This window comes from Piliocolobus tephrosceles, chromosome 16 (assembly GCF_002776525.5).
Source record: "Piliocolobus tephrosceles isolate RC106 chromosome 16, ASM277652v3, whole genome shotgun sequence".
In the NCBI taxonomy this organism is placed as follows: Eukaryota; Metazoa; Chordata; class Mammalia; order Primates; family Cercopithecidae; genus Piliocolobus; species Piliocolobus tephrosceles.
In genome coordinates, this window is record NC_045449.1 from 4,541,661 (window position 1) to 4,552,282 (window position 10,622).

Here is a 10,622-nt window from a genome sequence, read left to right on the forward strand (position 1 = left end):
CATTTCACCCAGCAAAGGGTTGTTTCCGCAGCATTGAGGCTAAAAGCCTGAATGTAATGAGTTCAACGGAACAACCATCATAGTAATAATCCATTCAGGGAAGAACCTTTAATAGATGTTAAAATGAGTGGGTGAAAGGTTGACAAGATCTAAGACATTCACATTATCTCCCCCCAAGACACTTACAAATGAAAAACATCATACCGTTATAACAGTGAAAACACCTGGCAGAGACCCGCTTAACCTAGAACACGTGCTCCTGATAAGATGCACCAAGAATGACACATCATTTCTGCAGGGTTTTTTTCTTTTTTGTAGAGACGGGGTCTTGCCATGTTGCCCAAGCTAGTCTTGAACTCCTGTGCTCAGTGAGCCTCCCACTTCGGCCTCCCCACTAAGCCTCTGAATCTCATGCTGGGATAACAGGCGTGAGCCACTGCACCTGGACGACTTCTGCAGTCTTCTTGCTGAAAAAGCACAAAGCTCCAGTTTAATTTGTCTGTTGTTTCCTCATGATTAGATTCTAATCTGAGGGGCATCTTACAAAATAACTATCCTGTACTCTTTAAAAATATCAATATCATAAGACGAAGGCAGAAGAACTATTTCAGATTAAAGACTAAAGAGACATTATAACTAAATGCGGGCTGGGCACGGTGGCTCATGCTAGCACTTCAGGAGGACGAGGTGGGTGCATCATCTGAGGTCAGGAGTTCAAGACCAGCCTGGCCAACATGGTGAAACCCCATCTCTACTAAAAAATAATAATAATAAAAATAAAAATAAAAAATTAGCCGGGCATGGTAGCAGGCACTTATAATCCCAGCTACTTGGGAGGCTAAGGCAGGAGAATCGCTTAAACCCAAGGGGCAGAGGTTCCAGTGAGCCAATATCATGCCACTGCACTGAGCCTACGTGACAGAGTGAGACTGTCTCAAAAAAAAAAAAAAGCAAAACAAACAACAACAAAAAACTAAATGCAATGTGTAACCCTGCATTAAATCCTGGACTAGAAATTTTGTTGCTGTTGTTGTTGTTATAATGGGTGCCTTTAGGAGAACTGACGGCAAAACTTAAAAAAGATCTGCAGGTTAAATAATTTATTGTGCCAATATTAATTCTCCGATCATGATGATGGAGTGTGGTTATATAAGAAAACGTCCTTGTTTTTAAGGAAATACACACTAAAATATGTCAAAGTAAAAGGACATCATATCCGCAACTTACTCCTAAATTGACCCAGAAAAAATATTTGACAGAATTCCTGTATCCTCTTCACCCAGAATTCTCCAATTTTTAAATGTGCATTTATGTTATTCTCAGAATGATAGTTTAGGAGATCTGTCATTATCAGAATAACATAAATATGCATTTAAAAACTAGAAAATCCAGCCAGGTGCGGTGGCTCAGGCCTGTAATGCCAGCACTTTGAGAGGCCGACGCAGGTGGATCACTTGAGGTCAAGAGTTCAAGACTAGCCTGGCCAACATAGCGAAATTCAGTCTCTACTAAAAATACAAAAATTAGTAGGGTGTGTGGCACAGGCCTGTAATCCCAACTACTTGGGAGGCTGAGGCAGGAGAATTGTTTGAACCCGGGAGGTGGAGGTTGCAGTGACCTAAGACTCTTCAAAAAAAAAAAAAAAAAAGGAGAACCTAAGAGAAGAGTACATATTGCAATTCTTTCAAATATTGTTCCAACTTTTCTGTAAATTTTCAGTTATTTCAAAGTAATGCTAAAAGAAGAATGAGAGGCCGGGCGCAGTGGCTCAAGCCTGTAATCCCAGCACTTTGGGAGGCCGAGATGGGAGGATCACGAGGTGAGGAGATCGAGACCATCCTGGCTAACACGGTGAAACCCCGTCTCTAATAAAAAAATACAAAAAAACTAGCCGGGCGAGGTGGCGGGCGCCTGTAGTCCCAGCTACTTGGGAGGCTGAGGCAGGAGGATGGCATAAACCTGAGATCCGGCCACTGCACTCCAGCCTGAGCGACAGAGCGAGACTCCGTCTCAAAAAAAAAAAAAAAAAAAAAAGAATGAGAGACAAAAAGTACAGATAACACTTTTAAGGAGTTTTTGCCATAAAAGGAAGTACACAAATGGCAAATGGGGCAGTAGTTAGAGGGTGATTTGTTTTTTGAGACAAAGTCTCCCTCTGTTGCCCAGGCCAGAGTTCACAGGCACAATCTCAGCTCACTGCAGTGTCTGCCTCCCAGACTCAAGCAATTATCCTGCCTCAGCCTCCTGAGTAGCTGGGATTACAGGCTTGTGCCACCACACCCAGCTAATTTTTGTATTTTTAGTAGAGATGAGGTTTCATCATGTTGGTCAGGCTGGTCTCGAACTCCTGGCCTCAAATGATCTACCCATCTCGGCCTCCCAAAGTGCTGGGATTACAGATGTGAGTCACTGCACCCAGCCCTAGAGGGTGAGTTTTTTTTTCTTTTTGAGACGGAGTTTCACTCTGTTGCGCAGGCTGGAGCGCAGAGGCACCATCTCGGCTCACTGCAACCTCCGCCCCGAGTTCAAGCGATTCTCCTGACTCAGCCTCCTGAGTACTGGGAATACAGGATTACAGATGCCTGCCACTGCACCCCCCTAATTTTTGTATTTTTAGTACAGATGGGTTTCACCATCTTGGCCAGGCTGGTCTTGAACTACTGACCTTGTGATCTAACCATCTTGGCCTCCCAAAGTGCTGGGATTACAGGCGTGAGCCACCATGCCTGGCCGAGGGTGAAGTTTTGAGCTATATGCTGATGAAAATGATCCAATAGAAAGGTAGGCCAGGTTCAGTGGCTCATCCCTGTAATCCCAACATTTTGGGAAGCTGAGGCAGGAAGATTTTTTTATTTAAGTTGGAGTACACTCTAAAATATGACAAAAAGTGGCCAGGTGTGGTGGCTCACGCCTGTATTCCCAGCACTTTGGGAGGTCGGGTGGCGGGGGAGGATCACTTGAGGTCAGGAGTTCGAGACCAGCCTGACCAACATGGTGAAACTCCACCTCTACAAAAAATACAAAATTGGCTGGGTATGGTGGCGGAGACCTATAATCCCTTCCCCCCTCAGGAGGCTGAGGTGTAGAAGATAGAACAAGACACTGTCTCTGTCCTTCAAAAGAATATACAGGATAGGCCAGGCACGGTGGCTCAAGCCTGTAATCCCAGCACTTTGGGAGGCCGAGACGGGTGGATCACGAGGTCAGGAGATCAAGACCATCCTGGCTAACACAGTGAAACCCCGTCTCTAATAAAAAAAAATACAAAAAAACTAGCCGGGCGAGGTGGCGAGCGCCTGTAGTCCCAGCTACTCGGGAGGCTGAGGCAGGAGAATGGCGTGAACCCAGGAGGCGGAGCGTGCAGGGAGCTGAGATTCGGCCACTGCACTCCAGCCTGGGCGACAGAGCGAGACTCCGTCTCAAAAAAAAAAAAAAAAAAAGAATATACAGGATAAATGACATTCGGGGATTTGCTTTAAAATGGCCCACCAGGCTGAGCACAGTGGTTCACCTCTGTAATCCCAGGATTTTAGGGGGCCAAGGCAGGAGGATCACTTGAGTCCAGGAGTTCAAGACCAGCCTGGACAACATACAGAGCCCCCAACTCTACAAAATTGTTTTTTTTTGTTTTTTTGAGACGGAGTCTTGCTTTGTCGCCCGGGCTGGAGTGCTGTGGCCGGATCTCAGCTCACTGCAAGCTCCGCCTCCCGGGTTTACGCCATTCTCCTGCCTCAGCCTCCAGAGTAGCTGGGACTGCAGGCGCCCGCCACCTCGCCCGGCTAGTTTTTTGTATTTTTAGTAGAGACGGGGTTTCACCGTGTTAGCCAGGATGGTCTCGATCTCCTGACCTCATGATCCGCCCGTCTCGGCCTCCCAAAGTGCTGGGATTACAGGCTTGAGCCACCGCGCCCGGCCAAAATTGTTTTTTAAATTAGCCAGGGGTGGTAGCACACCTGTAGTCCCAGCTACTCAGGAGGCTGAGATGGAAGGATCACTTGAACCTGGGAGGTCGAGGCCAAGGCTGCAGTGACTACACTCCAGCCTGAGTTAGAGCAAGACCCTATCTCAAAAAAAGAGAAAAAGCAAAGTTCCACCAAAAAAAAAAAAAAAAGCCAAGGTATGGGAGGAACGAAATAACACTGGCAAGTGATCACTGTTAAATTTGGGTGATGGGGGCAGCATAGGGTGGGGTGGTGAAAATATTACTTGTTTATGTCTGAAATTTTACATAAGTTTTATTAATTACATACAAAAACAAATCAAAGACTTGTCGAGTATGGGGAGAGAAGCTGTAAGCATATGTGAAATAAATAAACAAACAATAGGATAAAAAGCAGTCAATCATAGGTGGCCAAGAAATATATCCCAAAGGCAGTGACAAATAAGCAAACTGAGAAGACTGGGAACGAGGATGGGAGTTGGGGGGGAGCGCTGCACAGAGAGGGATTCCAAGAGGAGAACAGTAAGTACAAAAGCTCTGAGGAAAGAACGCCCACAGGCCGAAGGATTTTTAAAAGCTGCAAACAGGATGAGAATTTTACTTTAGAAAGCTCACTCCAGCTAGGATTAAAGAGGGTAAGACTGAAGTCAAGGAGACCCGTTAGAAGATTGTTGCTATAATATACTCCAAGCTAGATACGGAGCACTGTGCTAGGATGGTTCCATTTTGGAACTACTGAACTTGTAGCACCTGTGGCAAAGACAAGTTGGCAGGCAGATGATCAAATAGTGGATCACCCTTGCTCGCAAGCTCCAGGTCTATTTGCTGACTTTCATTTCTCATCTTAACTAGACTAGGAATTCTCTGAGAGAAAGGACCATGTCTTATTTGTCTACCTAGAGACGAGAAACAGTACCTAAAACATAACAGACACTGAATAAATGTTTGCTGAATGAAACCTTTGGGGAAGGAAAGGAAACCCTCCACATAATCCCTTGTATTGAGGATCCAATTCAAAGAACACAAGTAGAAAAAAAATTCAAGGCAGGATGTATCTAAAAATGTAGCACAGGAAATATTAAAGTGGGGCCCTAGTTTCCCACATCACTTAGCTTCTTTACTCAAAATTCTACTAGACTTCAGACATTTAAGAAAAATAAGCAAGACGTTAAGTTCATGTAGTTGACTTTCAGGGAGGAGAGGAAGTCCTGAAAGAGATGAAAGAAATCACACATTTATAGGCAGGATAGGTAATATTTCATAAATACTTATAAAAAGAATTTCTGGGGGGCTAGGCATGGTGGCCCATGCCTCTAATCCCAGCACTTTGGGAAGTGAAGGCAAGTGAATCGCCTGAGCTCAGGAGTTTGAGACCAGCCTGAGCAACATGGCAAAACCCCGTCTCTACCAAAAATACAAAATTCAGCCAGGCACTGTGGCGCGTGCCTGTGGTCCCAGCTACTCTGGAGGCTGAGGTGGAAGGATCCCTTGAGCCTGGGAAACTGAGGTTGCAGTGAGCCAAGATCATGCCACTGCACTCCAACCTGGGTGACAGAGTAAGACCTTGTCTCAAAAAAAAAAAAAAAAAAAAAAAATTCCAGGACTATTGTGAGATAAAGAAAACAGAAAAAACAACAACAACAACAAAAAAAAACCCGCTGTAATATAACTGACTGATGAAAACCACATAAATTAGAAGAGGGGAATTCAGAGAGAAGAGAAAATACAGAATCAGCTCCAGCATCTGATACTGGGCTGAGATAGCAGAGATATAGTTTTGTCACCCTCAACTGTGCAGAGTAATGTTAAAGACAAACAGATAGGGTTATCTGTGATAAATCCGGGGCTAAGGTTATTGAACCACCCAGCAGGCTGTGACAACCGTCTTCCTGGAAGGTAGCATAGAGCTGGGAAGGTCCCAGGAATGAAGGGTGGACACAGAAGATCTCCTGTATATGGGTCTTGAAGGATGGGTAGAATTTGGGGGAGGTTTAGTGGGAGAGGGAGGAGGATAGGAGATTGTTAAAGCAGCAGCTATTATGGGCCAGAAATATGCCTTCTTAGAATCAGTGCTTTCACGTGGACAAGATGGCGGGTTCAAGCTAGATTGGGGGCAATGAGAAAGAGATGGAAAAGAGTGGACAGATCTGAAAACTACTCAAAGGATAAAATCAACAGGACTTGATAGATTGCATATGGAGGTGTATGAAGAAGAGTTTAGAATTACTTGAGAGTCTAGCTTGCAGAACTGAATGGATATTAGATTCCATTCTTATAGAAATCCAAAGCCTCCTAACCCGGCCTAAAACGCTCTGCATGACCCGACCACTGCCTACCCACCTCTCCAGTCTCATCTGTACCGACTCTCTTCCCCTCCACATCTGAGCCCCAGGAACGATGTCCTTCTTTCCAGTTCCTTCCTACCACAGGGCCTTCCCACATAAGCTCTCCTTTGACTGAACAGCCCCTCCCATCTTTTTTCCCTACCCAACCCCTATTCATCCTTAGGGTCTCAGCTTAAACGCCGGTTCCTTTGGAAAATCTCTGCCAGTCTTCAGATAAGGTTAGAGACCCCTGATATTCAATTCTCATCTTGTTTCGCAGCATTTTGTATACCGCCACCACGTCTGTAACCGGAGAGCCTAGTACAGTATCTTACCCTCAGTAAGAGGTCGGAAAATGTTTATTGTTGAATGCGTCATTAAGTCAGTCAAAATAATCACCGAAACAGATACTGCCAGAGGAAAAAGAGGCTTTTAGATTATACAACTAGTGAGTGACCTGGCCTGGAACCTAATCGATTCCTGTGTGCCGACCGATAGACTAACAACAGAAAAATAAGGCCCATTTTTCCCCTGGAGGAACTCATGGCCGATGAAGGAGAAATATGTGCATCCCGTCCGGAATGATACCTGGATCCCCTTTCTGTCCGCAGCTCTCCTTCCCTCAACCTCCCTATCGCACTTGCACCGCACCGCAATCCCGGTGCACAGGTGCCGCGCCAACCTCCCCACAGGGCCGCGAGCACGCGGGCCACGGACTCACCTGGGCCCCGCCCACCGACCCATGCAGCCGCAATAGGCACATGAGCCCGGGCAAATGTGGGGCCGAGCGGTTTGGGGGATGCACCGGAGCAACGGCAGACCCCGTTCGAGGTTGCAGCAAACCAGAAACACTCTCCAGCAGCAGCAGGCGGAGCCGCGGGCCCGAATTCACTGCCGAGAGACCCCCGGTCCCGCCAGGAACCCCAGCCGCGGAGCCCGCAGAGGGCCCACTCAGAACGGCTGCCGCCATCTTCTCCCGGGCTCCAGTGGTGGCGTGGCGCGATGACGCAAACACACCGCGACGGCCGCCTACTGGGGAGTGGGCGTGGGGAGGGGGCTGCGGTCCTGCGCACTGGGTGAAGGCAGACTGGACTCGCGGGCTCAGGCTGGGAAGGAGCATGCGCGGCGAGAGCAGGCTGGGCGCCGAGGCACCGGGGTGCTGGGTTCCTGGAGTGATGGAGGGTGAGCGTGTCCGAGGCGGTCCTGTGATGTTTAAGGTACACGTGGTCCGGACAAAAGGCGCCAAAGTCCGAATGATTTCCATTTAGCGAACGGAGTCTCGGGACATCTTCGCTGTAGGAATCAATAAGTCTTTTTTTTATTTTTGAGACGGAGTCTCGCTCTGTGGCCCAGTCTGGAGTGCAGTGGCACGACCTCGGCTCACCACAACCTCCACCTCCCGGGTTCAAGCGATTCGCCTACCTCAGCCTCCCGAGTAGCTGCAATTACATTCGCACGTCACCTCGCCCGGCAAAATTTTTTGTTTTTTTGTAGAGATGGGGTTTCACCATGTTGGTCAGGCTGGTCTTAAACTCCTGACCTCGGGTGTTCCGCCCCCCTAGGCCTCCCAAAGTGCTGGGATTACAGGCGTGAGCCACCGCGCCCGGCGCAGGAATCAGTAACTCTCTGGGTAACTTGAAATCACGGATATTTTTAACTACATTTGCAACTTCAGAAATCATATGAGATGTGCGCCTTGCAAAAGCCAATTCAAACAGTATAGAAGGGTATAAAGTGAAAAGAAAAACTGTCCATCCCCGCAAGGCCCTGTCCCAGTAGCCTGTATAGTTTCCTAATACTAGGCTATGCACAAGCACATAAATGAATATTTTACGAGATTGGGGTCTGCGTGTGGCTTTTTTTCACTCATGACCTTCTTTATGCTGTTTTTAAAACTGTAGTATGAATGAAATGGGTGCACCATGGTTTAATAATTCTATTGCTGAATACCTAAAGGCTGCTCCAGCTTTTTGCTAATGCGAACACTGTAGTGAACACGCTAATACCTCTATCTTTGTGTACTTTGTGATTATTAGTTTCAAATCTAAGAGTCATCATTTTTCCTTTTTTTTTGAGAAGTCTTGCTCTGTCACCCAGGCTAGAGTGCAATGGTGCGATCTCAGCTCACTACAACCTCCGCCTCCTGAGTTCAAGTGATTCTCCTGCCTCAGCCTGCCAAGTAGCTGGGATTACAGGCACCCGCCTCTACACCCAGCTAATTTTTGTATTTTTAGCAGAGACGGGGCTTCACCATGTTGGCCAGGCTGGTCTCAAACTCCTGACCTCAAGTGATCCGCCAGCCTCAGCTTCCCAAAGTACTGGGATTACAGGTGTGAGCCACCCCGCCTCGCCCATTTTTCCTCTTATTGCCTCCTATCCCCAATCCTTGAAGTCCTGGCATTCTGCCTCCAAAATACATTAACCCAACAGCGTTAATTTTTCTCCATCTCCACTGCCACTTGGGTCCAAATCACCATTCACTCTCACCTAGCCTCTTACAATAGCCTATTACAAAGCCTTCATTACTGTCTGCTTCCCTCTTGGCACCCTTGTAGTCCCTTCACACAGCAACCAAAGGGGTCTTTTCAAATGTAAACCAGTTCTTGTCACTCCTTGCTTAAACCCCTCTGTGGCTTCCAAATGTGATGAGAATGAAATCCCATCTTCTCACTGATGCCTACAAGAATCCACCCAATCTGACTCATACCCACCTCCCCGACCTCAACACATACCACAAGTACAACTTTCCTTCTCTCTTTCTCTTCTTGAGTCAAACTAGCCGCCTTTCTATTCTCCAGCAAAACCCATTCCCACATCAGAACCTTTGCATGTGTTGCTGATTCTGCTGGAGAAACTGTCCTTTGATCCTGTGTAACTGACACTATCTTGCCATCCTGAGAGGGCTTCTTTTTAGGTGGCTCCCACTCCAACCCCCATCAGCCTCCATCATATTTCCCTGCTTATAATTCATGTCATTACCAGAACTTTATTTGCTTTCTTATTTATTAACTATCTCTTTTGCCTAAAATACAAACTCCATGAAAGGGCTCTTGTCTCCTACACTATGCTATTCCCATCACCTAGAACAGTGCCTGGTACATAAAAGGTGCTGAAAAGATATTTCCCCAGGCTGGAGTGCAGTGGCACGATCACAGCTCACTGCAGCCTTGACCTACCAGCTCAAGCCATCCTCCCACCTCAGCCTCCCTAGTACCTGGGACTCTAGGCACTAGCCACTATACTTGGCTCATTTTTGGGTTTTTGGAGGTTTTTTGTTTGTTTTGTTTGTTTTTGAGATGAAGTTTCACTATTGTCACTCAGGCTGGAGTGCAATGGCACGATCTCAGCTCACTGCAACCTCCGCCTCCCAGGTTCAAGTGATTCTCCTGCCTCAGCCTCATGAGTAGCTGGGATTATAGCCTAAATTTCAACATGTTGGCCAGAGTGGTCTGGAACTCCTGACCTCAGGTGATCAGCCCACCTCGGTCTCCCGAAGTACTGGGACTACAGGTGTGAGCCACTGCGCCCAGCCCCCTCTGCTTTAAAAACCACTACTGGTTCCTCATGTCCTTCTGCAGGGCCCTCAGTCTCGCCCTTCATCTGCTATACAAAATCCTCCACAACCTGTTCCAGGCTTCCCCACCAACACTACGCAACAGGATGTGCCTTGTCTTTCTCTTTGGAATGCCCTGTCTTAACTTCTGCCCGGCTGGGCACGGTGGCTCACGCCTGTAATCCCAGCACTTTGGGAGGCTGAGGCGGGTGGAACACGAGGTCAGGCATTTGAGACCAGCAAGGCCAACATGATGAAACCTCGTCTCTATTAAAAATACAAAAAGTAGCTAGGCTTTGTGGCAGGCGCCTGTAATCCCAGCTACTTGGGAGGCTGAGCAGAGAATTGCTTGAACCCGGGAGGCGGAGGTTGCAGTAAGCCGAGATCGCGCCACCGCACTCCAGCCGGGGCAACACAGCGAGACTCTATCTCAAAAAAAAAGAAAAAGAAAAAAAACTTATGCACATCCTTCAGAAAGACTGTCCTCATATGTTCTCCGCTCTGGACAGCCTGCACTCCCTCCACCCCCGCCCGGGCCGAGCGCTGTTAGCGGCTGTGTCTTCTGACTCAGACCTCTGTAACAGCATTCCTGGGTAATACCTGTGTACCTGTCTCCTCAACTATTCTAGGAAGTCAGGGGCCATGGTAATTCATGTGTCCCCATCGATTGGCATAGTGAATAGCATAAAATAGGCACGGATGGGTGGGTCGATAGATGGACCGATGGATGGGAGTGAGTGAGTGAGTGGATGTTAGCTGGGATGGGTGGGTGAAGGAAATGGATAGAGACATTGGAAAAGGGAAT

At 47.5% G+C, this 10,622-nt stretch overlaps 1 protein-coding gene across 2 annotated transcripts in view; it reads right to left on the reverse strand.

Annotated features, from left to right (window-relative positions):
* Nucleotides 1-7,446, reverse strand: part of PELP1 (proline, glutamate and leucine rich protein 1) — a 30,065-nt gene extending 22,619 nt beyond the window's left edge. For both annotated transcript variants that reach the window (XM_023184622.2, XM_023184621.2), the window contains exon 1: nt 6,986-7,446. In XM_023184622.2, coding sequence (XP_023040390.1) covers nt 6,986-7,384 — 399 coding nt within the window. In that variant the 5' untranslated portion in view covers nt 7,385-7,446. The remainder of the gene's footprint in view (nt 1-6,985) is intronic.
* Nucleotides 7,447-10,622: the final 3,176 nt, after the last annotated feature.